At 44.8% G+C, this 17,392-nt stretch overlaps 1 protein-coding gene across 3 annotated transcripts in view; it reads left to right on the top strand.

Annotated features, from left to right (window-relative positions):
* LOC137561016 (cytokine receptor common subunit beta-like) overlaps positions 1-17,392 on the top strand; it is a 127,733-nt gene that overhangs the window by 58,663 nt on the left and 51,678 nt on the right. For 2 of the 3 annotated variants that reach the window (XM_068272223.1, XM_068272224.1), the window contains exons 3-4: positions 8,151-8,216; positions 11,495-11,621. In XM_068272223.1, the coding sequence (XP_068128324.1) occupies positions 8,151-8,216; positions 11,495-11,621 (193 nt within the window). The remainder of the gene's footprint in view (positions 1-8,150; positions 8,217-11,494; positions 11,622-17,392) is intronic. The other variant, XM_068272225.1, reaches the window with a different exon arrangement.

Genomic DNA, 17,392 nt, shown 5'->3' with positions numbered 1-17,392 from the left:
TGCTCAGCGGCATCCCCCCGCCCGCTTCGATCGCCTTCGGTGATCTCTGATCAGGAAATCCTGACGTCGTGACGTCATTGGGAGTCCTGATCCACCCCTTGGCGCTGCCTGGCACTGATTGGCCAGGCAGCGCACAGGGTCGGGGGGGCGCCGTGACGAATAGCGGCGATCGGGCGCGGGGCGGTGGCGAACGGTGTGCTGGCGCAGCTAGCAAAGTGCTAGCTGCGTCCAGCAAAAAAAAAATTAAGTAAATCGGCCCAGTAGGGCCTGAGAAAACCTCCTGAGCGGCTTACCCCGAACTACGTTCGGTGTTACCGCCAGGAAGGTTAATGTGCAAAAATGTTTTTGTTTCTTAGTCTGTTCAGTTATAGCATATATTTATTGAATAGAATAGAACCTGTACATCTGTTTGTTCCTGCCTATTTTACAGTAACAGTATAAATTATTATTGCAGACAAATTTCCCCCCTGGCCCCTGGGTATTCCATACATCAACTTTAAATCAGGTCATCATAAACCACAAGAATAGAACACTCATAAACGGCGAGAAATAATATTCCCACATTCTTGCAGGGTTTTAAGGTTGATTTATATCACACTCATGGGAAAACTTTACTGGCGATAACAATTTATACTTGTTATTACAAAACAGCCAGAAACAAATAGATGCAGTAGGGTTCTTTTAAGCAGCTCTTCAGTGAAATGGTTAAGCGCTCTTCTCTGCCTGTTCCTTCTTAAACACAGCGAATATGTCATATAATGAAAAAGCCCCCCCTTCAGGGAAAGACTCACCAGACTTCTAGGCCTCCAAGGCCAATGCTCGCATTCAGGGTATTGGCCACCCCGCAGCCTCTCTGGCAGTCCTCTCTCGGGTATTCCCAGTCTGTGTAATCAAAGAAACGAATTCCACATCGCGTAAAAGCGTACCAGTTTATTTAAAAAATGGTTAAAAACAGATCAGTGGTGTGTAACCACTCATTGGGTCAAAAAACTTCATCAAGAAAATGAAACACAGCCAGCCCCTTGTTTGACAAGCTACCTGATTCCAGGTACAGGGGTATGCAGAGATGAGATGCACTCTCAGCCCCTGAGGAGTTGCTAGGGCAAGAAACGTTGGGCGGAGCCACGGAGTGACGTCATAGCGCGCGACGCTCGCTGGACGCGGCGGGATTGTCTGTGTGCAGTAGGCTCGGTATCTTTTAGAGCACTAGCCAGTAAGATATTGCGGAGAGGGACGCTAGATGACAGAGGCGTGCGCCTTGTCACAAGCTTAGTGCATCTCATCTCTGCATACCCCTGTACCTGGAATCAGGTAGCTTGTCAAACAAGGGGCTGGCTGTGTTTCATTTTCTTGATGAAGTTTTTTGACCCAATGAGTGGTTACACACCACTGATCTGTTTTTACCCTTTTTTTTAAATAAACTGGTACGCTTTTACGCGATGTGGAATTCGTTTCTTTGATTACACAGACTGGGAATAGCCGAGAGAGGACTGCCAGAGAGGCTGCGGGGTGGCCAATACCCCGAATGCGAGCATTGGCCTTGGAGGCCTAGAAGTCTGGTGAGTCTTTCCCCGAAGGGGGGGCTTTTTCATTATATGACATATTCGCTGTGTTTAAGAAGGAACAGGCAGAGAAGAGCACTTAACCATTTCACTGAAGAACTCTATTTTGATGGCTGCACGCATCTAGGAAGAGCGCTCCCACATGATAACCATTATATGAGCAAGGACACTATACATGTGGTTACTACCTGCCAATGTGTTTTATTTAGAATTTAGTACCTGTAATATGAATGTTTGATGAATGTTTGATTCATTATCTTTTATAAAATTTTAAAGGTGACCCACTTAACACCTGACTCAGCATATGAGCGCAGTATCAGGGTGCTGTAATTGTTGTGAATTCTTTTAAGCAGCATTTTATATATTTAAGCATGTATAGAAGATTATGTATCAATAAAAAAAAAGTTACAGGACATCCGAGGTCAAAATTGATTGATGAGATAAACAATTGTATCTATCCTCCTTCTCCTAAAAATGACTTTTTAAGATATCCCACAGTTGTAATTTATATTTAAAGCGTTATTGTCCTCATAAAAATCAAATTTCAACAGTAACTGGTCTGAGTGTATTAAGTGATAAAGATGCTAATCCTGCATTCAAAACTTGCAAAACTTTTTCTGCTGTTATGGTTTGTAGTTATCACATACTTTAGGAGCACTGGCCTTAGTGCCAAAGAGTTGAATGCTGGGAGTTCTTTCTATCCTACTAATATAATAAATGGGAAAGTTCGGATGTTTGGATGTTTGTTACTCGATCACGCAAAAATGGCTGAACGGATTTGAATGAAATTTGGCACACACATAGTACATTACCTGGAATAAAGTATAGGATACTTTTTATTCCCATAACCAAAAAGGGGGCGGAGACAAATACAAATTTCTCTGGAAAATGTAAACTGCAGCCATTCTTACACTGTTAATGGTAGGGTTCTCAAACTTTGCACAGTTGGTCGCTGGGTGACTGGGATTAATATTCAGAAAGGTGGGTGGAGTCTAGAAAAACCAATCAAAATTAACCTATTGATTTTCAAGGGGAATATTTACATTGCTGCCATTCTTGCACTGTTAATGGCACAAGCCTCAAACCTGGTACAGTTGATCATTGGGTGACTAGGGTTCAATTTCAGAAAGGGGGTGGAGCCACAAACAGCCAATTAGATTTCTTTCATTCCAATGCAAATTATTGATGCCAAACACTGCAAAGCTCAGAAACTTGGTAATTGAGTAATTGATTCATTGTGTGTGAGGGTTAGAAAAGTGGGCACAGCCAACACCAGCCAAATACATAAGCGGGCAACGCCGGGTCATAAGTGGGCGGAGACAAATACACATTTTACTGGGAAAATGTAAACAGCAGCCATTCTTACACTGTTAATGGTAGGGTTCTCAAACTTTGCACAGTTGGTTACTGAGTGACTGGGGTTAATATTCAGAAAAGTGGGTAGAGCCTACAAAAGGCAATAAAAAATTACCTATTGATTTTTCAGGGGAATATTTCATTGCTGCCATTCTTGCACTGTTAATGGCCCAAGCCTCAAACCTGGTACAGTTGATCATTGGGCGACTGGGGTTTAAATTTATAAAAGGGGGTGGAGCCACAAACAGCCAATATGGTTTGTTTCATTTTAATGCAGGTTATTGATGCCAAAGACCGCAAAGCTAACAAACTTGGTCATTGAGTAATTGATTAATTGTGTGTTAGGGTTAGGAAAAATGGGCGCAGCCAGCACCTGCAAAATACATAATCGGGCAATGCCGGGTCATCAGTAGGCAGAGACAAATGCAAATTTCACTGAGACTGCAGCGATTCTTACACTTTTAATGGTAGGGTTCTCAAACTTTGCACAATTGGTCACTGGGTGACTGGGATTAATATTCAGAGAAGTGGGTGGAGCCTACAAAAGCCAATCAAAATTCACGTATTGATTTTCAAGGGGAAAATGTAATTGCTACCATTCTTGCACTGTTAATGGCACAAGCCTTAAACCTGGTACAGTTGGTCATAGGGTGACTGGGGTTCAAATTCAGACAAAGGGGTGGAGCCACAAACAGCCAATCAGATTTGTTTAATCTCAATGCAAATTATTGATGCCAAAGACCGCAAAGCTCACAAACTTGGTTATTGAGTAATTGTGTGTTAGGGTTATAAATAGTAGGCGGAGCCAACACCAGCCAAATACATACCTGAACAATGTTAGGAAATAAGTGGGTGGAGAAAAATACAAATTTAATTGCGCAAATGTAAACTGCAGCCATTTTTACACTGTTAATGGTAGGGTTCTCAAACTTTGCACAGTTGGTCACTGGGTGACTGGGGTTCAGATTCAGAAAAGTGGGTGGAGCCTATAAAAGCCAATCAAAATCCACCTATTGATTTTTAAGGGGAATATTTAATTGCTGCCATTCTTGCACTGTTAATCACCTGTACCTGGTACAGTTGGCCATTGGGTGATTGGGGTTCAAATTCAGAAAAGGGGTGGAGCTACATCCAATCAGATTAATTTTATTTCATTGCAAATTATTGATGCCAAAGACCGCAAAGCTCACATACTTGGTCATTAAGTAATTGTGTGTTAGGGTTAGGAAAAGTGGGCAAAGCTGACAATAGCCAAATACAAACCCGGGCAACGCCGGGCATCCAGCTAGTCTATAATATATTCCTCCTCTTCCATTTATTTCCCTATCTAGCTGCTTATAAAAAACACCCTCTGATTACTTGTGTTTACAAGCAAGGCTGAGGTGACTCAGTGATTGGATGTGTAAATAAAAAAATAGACAGTGCAGTTGTTAGTATACACCTCAGTGGGAGTGTCTGATGGCTCTGGGAGGAGGGCAGCTAATGAATACACAATGAGCAAGAGAAGGGACGGGGGAAACCAAGAGTCAGGAAGGATATGATGTCAGCATTAGCTTGGCAAGATGGCCACTGCCTAGAATAGGTTTTTCTGCTTTTCATTTATAAAATTCACAGGAATCATTACATGGATAGCGCAATACATCTGTTATGTAAGTAGAAGTAGTATTTATCTACTTATATATGTGTTTTTTATTTCTAGGTTAGCATGGGTGTCGCTTGTTCTTTAAATCTAGTTTTTACGTTTTTACTGTTTCATTGTCTCTGCTCAATGACACATGCATTGAAGTATGCCAGAGCTCAAATCTATGAACTATTGACCCTTTGTATCTGTTTCCTGCTCTCAGAAGCCATTCACTGACAGGGAAGTGTTTTATGGCTGTAATTCCTTATCAGTGAGAGTTACGCTATAGTCTGACCCAGTTCCGACCCGGACAGAAACTGCCACTTACATACCTGATATTTAACTCTTTCAGGCGGAGAAAGAAAAAAAAGAAACACAGCATAATTATTTGTATGCTGAGCACTGTACATACACATGTCTATCTCATCATGTCGCAGGTCACCTCGGTTGTCCTTTAACTATTTGTGGAACATGTGAAAGGGTTGCAATCATATCATATTTTTATACATACCTGCTCAGATAAGCCCTCCTGTGAATATGCCTCACCCCCCAAAAAGCACACTTTTGGCCTGCAAATAAGTCAGAAGCTATAACCTGCTGATTTGGTGTGACACCGCCCCCCTCCACCCCCCAAACAAAAAACATTTAGGATATCTTATCAATTTAGAGGTAAGTCCAGGAAACCAAAAATGTAAAGTTGACTTATTCTTTAATGGTCAATAAGTACAACAATTCACAAACATTCATAAATAGTGTGAGAAATATATCCATCCTCTAACAATGATGCGGTATGTGAGGCCCACCAAGGGCTTGAAGTGCTGCATAGCTTTTTTAAGGTGACACTGCCGGCTTGTTTCGGATCTAGCACCCTTCTTCAGGCTGTATAAATATAATGTGTATCTGGTTTGCAAATCACAGAGACCAAAGGTAAACAGCATATAAAATATGGATAAAATTAAGCCAGGAAGGACCACACCTATAAGACAAAAGGGACTGATCAGCAGCAATGTAACACGACCAAAGCAGGAAGTTGTCCCCCATACAGATCGAGCATTGGATTGGGCTGGCAGGTGCAGAACATGCTGCAGAAATAAGGGCTGGAACTAGAGCGATTTTTTTGGGCATTTAGGGAGCGATTCAAAATGTAAGCGATTTCCCTAAACGCTCAGCTAATGTTAATGGATGAGCCAAATTCCACTGGAGCGATTGCGATTAGCAAAATCGCAAACACAGGACATGCAACATTTTTGAGCATCAGCGTTTCTCCAATGTAAAGTATATAAATGCTGACGTAATCGCTCATGAATCGCTATACAGAGCGATTTTGCTAGCGTTTTCAATTACTGCACACTGTAAAAAAAATTAAAATGAATTGAAAGGACCAATCAGATTAAAAACGCTAATCGCAAATCGCTACACAATTGATGGCAAAACGCTTACACTTTTTAAAATCGCTACCAAAATCGCCAGAAAACGCTCATGAAATTACATTACAAAATGCTCTTTAAACACTCTAGTGATTGTGATTAGCGATAGCGCTGTGTAGTGGGTTCCAGGCCTTATAGCTAGCTACCTGTCTTCATTCTGGCTTGCATCCTCTAGTGTCCGGTGCAGCTTCTTAACTGGCCGCTAGAGCTTCAGGCTCACTGTCATGTGACTGCAGTGAACCTGGAGCTCTAGTGGCCAGTTCAGAAGCTGCATGGGACCCTAGAGGATGCAAGCCGACACGAGGACAGGTAGGTATAACTTCTGCAGCAATCTATGTGGCGCACTTTGTGTATAGGGGCCTCAACACATGTACCCGTAGTATATCCCCTGCAGATAGGCCAAACCCCCCATATATACACACACACTATACACCCAAAATGTGGGTGTCAAAAAGTTGTCTATCCATATTGACATACGGTACTCCCTCTAAAAAAATTCAGAATGTGAGGGAATTGGATAATTTATACATGGAGTTAATGTTATTAATTCTGATGTATGCAAATTTAATGCAAATGTTATGCAGCTTGTAAATGTCCCAATTAAAATTGCAGTGCATTCGATTGGCCCAGTTCTAAGCTGCATACCATTTGTATTACATTTTCAGGCAAGCCAGAATTATTACCTTCTCATTGTCCATCTCAATGTATACAGATATAATATATTAACCATTAGCCGTGTCCGTGGCAGTATATCTACGCCCATCAGGAAGACTGCTCTTATACCAGTGGCGTAGATATACACCTTCCACCACTGCCAATCCTTAGAGGGGAGATTAATTAATGGGAACGCAGTTGTTCTTAGTCCCTGTGTCAACGATCGCCAGCATCAATGAGATGCCGTGGTCATTGTAACAACCTGAATTACACAGGCACACATTGCTTCTTACGTGGCAGGAGGAAAATGTATGAGGACATCTTGTGGCCAAATAGTAAAATTACACCTAAATGCAATTGTTTCAATAAAAAAGACCTACACATAATTTGAAATTAACTCTCACACTCTCCAATAAACACCCAAATAAAAGTTTTGCACCCAAAAAAATAATAATACATAAACAGTTACCTTAGGGACTGAACTTTTTTAATAAGCATGTTAAGAGGGTATATTACTGTTATTTTTTTGAAAAATATGGCCTTGTAATTAGTGATGGATACAAAATTTAAAAAAATGCACTTTTATTTCCAAATAAAATATTGGCGCCATACATGATAGGGGCATAATTAAATGGTGTAATAACCAGGACAAATGTGCAAGTAAACGCATGGCACTGAGCGTCAAAGCTAGTGCTATACTACACACCCCACGCAAGGGTAATTTGAGGTTCTGGCGATCAGCGGAGTTGGCCCTGCCTAGGAGAGCCCTGCAGGACTCTAAATTACATCTCCCTCTGAGTTGATACGTCTCGAAGGGGGAATAGTGTTTAATGCCATTCGAGTGGCATTTGGCTCAACCTGCGCCCAACTCACTGGTGGCGTATATATATATATATATACATACGCCAACTCAGAGCCATACAAATCGATCAGCTGATCAAACTGATCACATGATTCTCTGTGAGCTCTCCTAGGCAGGGCCATCCTTACACCCCATATGATTCACGTATGTACGCTGACATAAATGCTCTAGGTGACATTAAAGAGAACCTAAACCGAACGAAGGAAATAGAGTTTCCATTAACTTTGCTTCCACCAGCCCCCCGCAGCCGTCCTGTGCACGCAGCGGGAGAACAGAGGAACGTACAGGACCGGCGTATGCACAGGACGCTGTTGATGATGGGAAAGTGAGCAAACTAGCCGTGGTGAGCGCCGCACAGGCGCAGTGGCCTGCCGACTCCCAGTCAGTGTAAATTGAAACTAAGCCGTGACGGGAGAACAGAGGATCGTATAGGGCCGGCGGAGGCACAGGACGGCTGGGGGGGGGGGGGGTGAAACTCCCTTACCTGAAGAGTATCAGGTAAGTGAAACTCTTTCTCCCTCATTCGGTTTAGGTTCACTTTAAGGGTCCTTTCACTGTGCAGGTTGTGTTGCAATATGATCGCAACCTTGCCGATGCAATGATATTGTCCGTTGCAATGCAATGCAACCAACTTGAACGTGGCCTAAATCGGGATCCTTCCATTGCAGTTACCTGCGAGCCGCGGGAGGCCATGGCGAGTGAGACCTTTGATGATGCCAAGCTGCGCAGGAAAGGTAATGTCAAGTTGATTGATCTGAGCTGTGCAGATAGCCAGCGGAGTTAATGTGTTACCACTGTGACAGATCCGGATATATGTTTCTGGAAGGACTTGTTGCTATTGAGGCTGCCTGAATTACGGAGATACCACCTAGTGTAGTTGCTTATGATTTGGACTATTTGTGGTTCATTTGAATAAGTGTACTGCTGCCTTGAACTGCGCATAAGGAACTGTGCTTTTCAATATGACAAGGAAGACTCTCGCACAATGCTGTTTTGCACACCAATTCTTGCACACAATTTTTCACACATACATAATGGGGGTCGGCCGATCCAGTTGTTAGTGTGTATGTGAGTTGACTCATTACCAGGCCCAGATTTATATCACAAGAGCCTATAGGCACAGAGGTCCTGCAAGCCTAGACTTCGCCCTCCATTAACCTACAAACCCCAGTCAAACTGGACCGCAAGTGTTCTGGCTTGAACACTAAGAAGCCAGCACAGGAGACTTGGGCGCAGCCAGCGCCACCATAGGCCGTAATAGGTATTACGGCCATAGCAGCGCACAGAGTGTAACTTCGGCGCCGTCCAGAAGACGGAGCTGAAGTTACATTTAAAACAGTGTAATTCGGCTTCCAGCAATAGCTGAAAGCTGAATTACATCATTCCCCACTATCCATGGGAATAGTAATTAACAGGGCTGGGACTTGTGCGGCTGTATCCTGCCCCCAAGTCTCCCGGCGCCGATTCTTCGCGTACGCTTCTGGCTGGCCCAGCTGTCTCTTCACCCTTACTTCCTTTGCCTGTCATAGGTAGCTACAGGTGTCCCTTAGCATTAGGTAGCCACAGGTGCCCTTAGTATTAAGTAGCTAGTGGTGCCTCCGACCAAAGGGAGATTTCGTTAGTGGAATGCCAAGAGCAGGTTGTGTAACCTTTCATTTATGATCTGCTTGTGACTCTGCACAGGGAAGGAGCACTAGGGAATGGGAGTGGCGCCTGTAGGCACATGCCTACATTGCCTTATGGTAAATCCGGCCCTGCTCATGAAGTATCCTTTGATTTGATACCCAGTGTCTGTGTTTTTAGGGGACAAGTTTTAGTGGAATGGTGGTCACACATTTTTTCTATTAATAAAGAATTTTTGTGGAGTGGTGGTTGATATAAATTTTTCTTGGATGGTTTAACAGGTTCGGCCAGCCTTCCCTCTTCACAGAGGTTAACTGAGTCTATAAAAAAGGGACTTGTGCACTGGTTGTTTGGTTAATATAATTCAACAAATTTGGCAGGAAAGTCTTAGAACTTAAAAAAAGGGGCTAATCTTTTGAGGAAGAGGAAAAATAGTGTATAGCACTCTCGTCTTGCAGTGCTGGGTCCCCAGTTTGAGAGCAGCATCTGCATGGAGTTTGTATGTTCTCTCAACTTTATGTGGATTTCCTTCCACATTCCAAAATAGCATAGAAATATGGCCAAAAAAATTGGCCTTAGGCTAGGGTGGACATATGACTATGGTAGCGATTAGATTGTGAGCTCCTCTGAGGCACAGTTACTAACAAAACTATAAATACTTTGTATAGAGCTGTGGAGAATGTCAGTGTAATATAAATACAAAATCAATCAATAAAAAAAAAATGAAATACTTGTAATCCTGTTTTAAAGCCTTGAAAAATATCTACGGTATGTAGGAAGCAGGAAATTGGGGCGCCTTGGACTAACGGATTATTTGTGCGCCCCATATATTCACTAATGCAAAATATTGGCTATTGGGCGCCAACAGCAGAAATTTGGCCGCCCAATAAATAGCCGGTACCTGCCTGTCCAACCAAAATGTTTCATTTTCAGATTATAGTCTTGAAAATTGTTTTGAAATTCGTTTTGAGAATTATTATTTTCGAAATTATCGTTTTTAAATGTATTATCTTAGAAATGTATCTCTCATTTTTTTACGTTATTTGCGGCAGAGGGAGTTTTTTTTTTAAAGGTTATGCATCAGGGTTAGGCACCACCAGGGGGGGTCTTAGGGTTAGGCACCACCAGGGCGGGGTCTTAGGGTTAGGCACCACCAGGAGGGTCTTAGGGTTAGGCACTAGCAGGGGAGTGTTAGGGTTATGCTAGGCACACACTATATAATTTTCTGGCAAATTTACCTGCCAGATCGATTATTTCCAACATGTCCGATCTGAATTTTGATTGATTGTCCGATCGTTTTTTTCAATCGATTTTCATCCAGTTTTATGAAAATCAATCAAAAAAGATAGAAAAAAGCAATTAAATATCAGATAAATAATCAGGAAATCGAAAAATCTATCGAAATTCAGATCGGACATGTTGGAAATATTCGATCTGGCAGGTAAATCTGCCAGAAAATTGTATGGTGTGTACCTAGCGTTAGACACCACCGGTTTTAAGGTTAGGCACCACCAGGAGGGGTTTTAAGGTTAGGCACCACCAGGGGGGTCTTAGGGATAGGCATTACCAGGGGGGGGGTCTTAGGGTTAGGCATTACCAGGGGGGTCTTAGGGTTAGGCATCGGTAGAGGGAGGATTCTGTGTGAGAGTAGGGTTTGGTTTAGTTGTAGTAAAAAAAATCTGTAATATTTATCAATGTTTTACTGTCTTTTATGACTGCAAATATTTCTTTGTTTTCATTATTATAGATGATATTTTGCAATTTCAGCTTTACCCCGCACCCTTTTTAAGGCTGTTATTTTAACATATTTATTATTCTAACACAGATAAATACGAATAAATGATAAAAACATCGTTATAGACGATATTTTACAATTTCCGCTTCACCTTGCGCCCTTCTTTCCTGGTGCCCTTATATAACTGGTTCCGGACCAATGCAGTTTAAATCTACGTCCAGCAGGTGGTGCTGCCACTCTGACTGCATGTAGATTCAACGTCTTGATCTCATCGCTCTGAACCCGCTCTGTAAGCAGGTTAGGAGCCGCTTTCATTGGCTCCTGACCACATGATCGTGGAGAGCCAATCACATTGGCTCCCATTGATAGACAGCGTCAGGAGCCAATGAAAGCAGTTCCTGACCGGCTGTCAGCACTCTGCCATCATAGAGACGGCAGAGAGAGGAGCCTGCGGCGATGGGACAGCGTCGTGACCGGCGAGAGGGGCGGGTATGTGCGGCGATTTGTCGGGAAGCAGCGTTTTACCGTACCAGCAGTCTCTGGTCCTTAAGGGGGCAGAGACTGCTGGATTGGAAGTGGTTAATGTGTGCATCCATGTAAATTACGCCCAAATGTGACCATTGGATTTCTTTTGTTTGTTTTATTGCCACCCAGGCTCAAAATTGCTGGAGAGTTTGTTTTGTTATACGCAGTACCCATCAATAAAGATGCACTGTTCATGGTCTGAGAGTCTCCTTTCCGGACAGCTGCTGAACATGAGTCTGGTGATTGTAAATAAAAGGTAAGGTAATTTATTACTTTCATCTGGCTCTGCACTTTGCAAGGATTCATGGCAATATCATTTCATCTTGCTTGCTTTGTTTTGTTTTTTTTATAAAGTGGTCATTCCTAAATTGGCCCTAGCCTACAATACATACACTACACGACATACAGGCCTGGATTTACATCACAAGAGCCTATAGGCACAGATGTCCTGGCACCCGCCCAGCTGTCACTTCTCCCTTAGTTCTCTTGCCCATCATAGGTAGCTACAGGTACCCCTTAGTATTAGGTAGCCAGAGCGATCCTCAGTATTAAGCAGCTAGGGGTGCCCCCAAGTATTAGGCAGCTAGAGGTGACCCGGAAGGGAGATCTGGTCAGTGGAATGCCGAGAGATGGCTGAGTAAGCTATAAATTTCGCTTGGGATTCTGCCTAAATAAGGCAGGAGGGGGGCACCAGGAGAGGGAAATGAGCCGCCTTTCCATCATCAGGCGCGTGTAGGCATGTGCCTAAAGTGCTTTATGGTAAATCCGGCTCTTCATACATAGACATATAACGATGGTAGGGATTAGAGTGTGAGCCCCTCTGAGGGACAGTTAAGTGACAAGACAATATACTCTGTACAGAGAAGATTTTGGCACTATATAAATGCTAAATAATAATAATTCCTAAAGAAGGCCATACATCAGGCGACTTGGCAGACAATCAACCATCTGATTTGATTATTATACTTGGATCGGATGAAAATCGGTGCCGGCAAGAGCTCGCCCGATTGATGATGCGACCGATTTCTGGCTGAATTTGGTCGCATGTATTGATTGGACATGCTGCAGGATGTAGGGCCAACATGCTTAATCGGGTCTGTGGCAGTAATGGCGAGCGGGATCGGGATGAGGGTCGAACGTGGTGAAACCCCTGGGGCTGTACCCCCCCCCCCCCAGTGTAAAATGTGTCCCCCCTATGCCCTGTGTGTAAATACTGTACCTGTTGGTGTCTGTTACTGCCGTGCACCCAATCGAGCATGTTGGCCATACATCTTGCATCGGCATCACAAGGCCAATTCCCGAGACATTTCATGCTGAAATCGATCAGGAATTGGCCTACAGTATATGAGCAGGCAACAGAGCTCACTCCTGTCATATTGGATCAGAAAGAGATCTGTCTCTCGGTCGATCTGCCCATACATCGCCTAATGTATGGGTACCTTTAGTGTCCCTGGCAGAACCTGGAAGTACCACAGCCTGTTGGAATTGCAAAATGAGTCCAGCATATCTCCCAACTTTTTAAAATAAGAAAGAGGGACACTTAAAGAGAAACCGTGACCAAGAATTGAACTTCATCCTAATCAGTAGCTGATACCCCCTTTTACATGAGAAATATTTTCCTTTTCACAAACGCATCATCGGGGGCCCTGTATGGCTGATATTGTGGTGAAACCCCTCCCACAGGAAACTGTGAGGACCATGGTCCTGGCAGTTTCCTGTCTGAACCTTGTTGCATTGTAGGAAATAGCTGTTTACAGCTGTTTCCAAATGCTAAAAAAGCAAGCAGCAGCTACTTCCACTGGCATCACCTGCCAGCAGTAAAAATGTCACCATGTGATAAATGTCAGAATGTAAATCAGGGAGAGGAAAGCTTTTACAATAGGCAAACATTGACTAAATCATTTATACATAATTATTGTAAAAATGAAGCGCTTTTTTTTCGTACATTATTTTCACTGGAGTTCCTCTTCAAGCTACGCCCCTACCACACCAATGATCACGCCCCTGACGCATCCCTAGTCATGTGTACCATAAAGGTTTCATAAGAAATATAGGTACTTTTACGTTAGCCGGGCGCAACTGCTAGGTGGCGCTAATTACTATTCCCCCTCCAGGCCGCCATGGATAGTAGGGAAAGATAGCGATCGCTGAAGAGGCATTAATTACTATTCCCCCTCCAGGCCGCCATGGATAGTAGGGAAAGATAGCGATCGCTGAAGTGGCGTTAATTACTATTCCCCCTCCAGGCCGCCATGGATAGTAGGGAAATCTGATTGATATTTGACATGGCAGCTTTGAGGTTCTCTTTTAATGAGATTAACAGCAGGCAACACAGAGAATAACTTACAACGTTTTATAGCTAAACAAAAAAAAACAGCGGCATCACCGTGCGCCTTTTCTCATATGCGCTATTTTTGACTGGACTCGTAATAAGAGCTTATACTGTCTGCAGCTAAATTACTCACGCAGAAGATGGGGAATTTGCAGAATGCTCTCCAAGCAGTTTTGTTGCTCTGATTATAAAGAGGTTTGAGTTTACAGTAAGTTCTGGATAGCCACAGCTAACTGAAATAGAAATATAATTTTGTAATAACATCCAGGCCCCTTTTATACTTTCATTGAAAACCTGTGTTGTGTTACCCTGCTTTACCACAGGGCAACGGCAATGCAAGGTAATGTGGCATAACACACTTACTGCGTTGCGTTGAGCCGGAAGTGCCGAACCGCCACCAAGCCACTGCAAAGTCAACAGTGCGCTACTGGACGACTTCCACAGCAACACAAGTCATTGAAGTCAATAGGCGATGCATATAACTTAAAAATGTTGGCGGCAGCGGTGCGCATGCGCAGAACGATGGTAATACAATGGAAAACCCTGGGAATCCCAGTGACATACTTCCTGTCCAGCAGGGAGTATGTTACTTGGCAAGGGGGGTTTCAGCGCTATGCATAGGACCCTATCGCCGCACTCTGCCGCCATATGTTTGTGGTTTTCTTCATTGCAGTGTGATGCGGACGGGGGTGGGGAATCGCATCGCAGACGCACACCACAAGTGTAAGACCAGCCTAACAGACACCTTGACCTGAGGGGAAGCTACCTAAGGTAAGCACAAGGGTATGTTCATGCTGGATCCACATACCTCTGTGCGTTGTCTACTCCTTTCCTTCCTTTAAAGTGTACCTAAAGGAAACAAGGTGCCCCGAATAGGTATGCAAGGTGTGTATTTTATCCCACAAGTGGGGATTGCACTCTCTTGCAGGTAGGCACTTATCTGTTTTTAAGTAGCGCTAATTTAATTCATTTTTGGTCAGCTGCTCCCACTTAGCAGCTGTAACGGTCAGCCGACCGTACTGTCACGGCTGGCACCGGCTCCTGCCCTGCAGAGTTGCAGAGAGACAGGCGGAAGGTCTAATGCAAGCCGGGTCGTTATCAGAATCAGATGGCAGACAGGGACAAGATCAAGAATGGTCGAATACAAGCCGGGTCAAACACTGGTGTCAGATGACTGAGGTACAAAGGGACAAAACAGAGAGTGGTCTAACTACAAGCCGGGTCATTCACAGGTATCAGATCAGGGAGCAATGACTGGAACTGAGTCGCAGCAGCCAGGAACTCAGGCTAACCTAGCCAAGAGCAATGCTGGGACTCAGAAACCAAACAGAGGCTTATCACAATAACAAAGTCTGGAGCAAGCTCACACTAGCCTATATGCGGCAAAATACACGCTATAACAGGCGTGCGGCCGCGTTCCGGAAACGCTTATAAGCTTACCGCATGCGTCACTTCCGCCGCGTCAGACGCGTACGTTCCGACGCGTCACTTCCGGTACGCCTGCCGCCTGCTTGCATAGGCTGAACGCGTACGTCCCATGCGTCCTTTGGAACGCACGCCTCCGCCCGCAGCCGCAGACTGAGCCGGCGTGGAACGCAAGCCGGAAGAGCCCGACTCGTCGCAGGCACGGGGATCAGGTTGTATCGTTACACTACCCCCCCCCCCCCCCCCCCTGAGGAGTGTCCTCCGGGCACTCTACCCCTGGTTTATTGGGGAAATTCGTATGAAATTCCTGTACCAGCTCTTGAGCATGCACCTGTCTTGCCGGAATCCAGCATCTCTCCTCCGGTCCGTATCCCTTCCAGTCAATCAGATACTGCAAAGAGTTCCTAACCCTTCTTGAGTCCAGAATTTTCTCCACCTCGTATTCTGTCTCACCTAATACTACTGACACGGGAGGTGGTGGGGACGTGGAGGTCTGAGACTCTTTAGCTGGTTTCAGTAGAGATACGTGAAAGGAATTTCCAACTCTGAGGGAGTCGGGTAACTTAACCTTGTAGGCCACTTCATTCAACCTTCTAATGATAGGGAATGGTCCGATAAATCGTGGACCTAACTTAGGCGTAGGCTGTCGCAACGGGATGTTTCTGGTGGATACCCAAACAAGATCCCCCGGAGACAAGTCCGGTTCCCGTGACCGACGCTTGTCAAAAGAACGTTTCTGTTTGTCTACTGCCTTACTTAGGTTCGCCCGAACCTGTTTCCAAATTTCCGTCATATGGGTTACCCAATTCTCGACGGCGGGTAGATTCGACGGGGTCCCTGAGAGTGGAGAAAATTTTGGATTCAGTCCAGTAACTACCTGAAACGGGGACATGCCCGCAGAAGAACTCACCTGGTTGTTCAGAGCGAATTCTGCGAATGGGAGGTACGCTGCCCATTCCTCCTGGTTGCTGGCTACATAGCATCGCAAGTATTGCTCTATTGATTGATTTATTCTCTCGGTCTGGCCATTGGTCTCAGGGTGGAACCCTGATGAGAAGGACAAGGTAACTCCCAGCCGGGAGCAAAAGGCCTGCCAGAACCGAGAGACAAACTGGACTCCCCTGTCGGAGACAATCCTTTCCGGTACCCCATGGAGTCTGAACACATGTGAAATAAAAAGCTCAGCCAGTTCTTTTGCCGAAGGTAGTTTAATCAAAGGAACAAGATGTGCCATTTTGCTAAATCGGTCCACAGTGACCCAAATAACCGTATACCCTTTGGAGGCAGGAAGGTCTACAATAAAGTCCATGGATATGTCTGTCCAGGGCTTAGATGGGATAGGTAAGGACCGTAGCAGCCCGCTGGGCGCAGTCCGGGATACTTTACTGCGGGCACAAGTGGAACACTCTTTCACAAATGCTTTGGAATCTTGATTCAACGATGGCCACCACACCCAACGCGACAGCAGCTCCCTTGTCTTGTTTTCTCCCGGATGACCTGCTGCTTTATCCTCATGGAAATGCTGTAAGACCTTGAGCCTCCACTGGGGGGGAACGTATAACCGCCCGGCAGGTTTTCCCGAAGGAGCATCACCTTGATAGGGAGAAAGAATATCCATTAAGTCTGTGTCAGGCACTGAGGTGGACATAGTTGCAATGATACATTGCGCGGGCACTATCGGTTCGGGGGTTTGGGTTTCGTTGGAACTGGGTCTAAACGCCCGTGACAAGGCGTCTGCCTTCACATTCTTAGGGCCTGGCTTGTATGTGATGGTGAAATAGAACCGAGAGAAAAAGAGCGCCCACCGAGCCTGTCTAGGAGTCAATCTCTTGGCGGACTTGATATACTCCAGATTTTTGTGATCTGTGTATACGGTGATAGGATGAGTCGCCCCCTCTAGCCATTGTCTCCATTCCTCGAAAGCCCACTTAATTCCCAATAGCTCCCTGTTCCCGATATCGTAGTTCCGCTCCGCCTGGGAGAACCTCTTGGACAGGTAGGCACAGGGATGTAATTTTTCTGGGCTTCCTGAATACTGAGAGAGGACCGCTCCTACCCCAATTTCAGAGGCATCCACCTCCACAATGAAGGGACGAGTGACGTCGGGGTGCGTGAGAATGGGTGCGGAGCAGAAAGCCTCCTTTAGGGTCTTGAATGCTAGTTGGGCTTGGGGTGACCACTGACTGGGATCGGCTCCTTTCTTAGTTAGATTGGTCAAGGGTGCCACCTTTAATGAATATCCCTGGATAAACCGCCTATAGTAGTTGGCA

The sequence above is a fragment of the Hyperolius riggenbachi genome, chromosome 3 (genome assembly GCF_040937935.1).
Source record: "Hyperolius riggenbachi isolate aHypRig1 chromosome 3, aHypRig1.pri, whole genome shotgun sequence".
NCBI classification, from domain to species: Eukaryota; Metazoa; Chordata; class Amphibia; order Anura; family Hyperoliidae; genus Hyperolius; species Hyperolius riggenbachi.
This window is presented reverse-complemented; position numbering and strand designations above follow the sequence as displayed.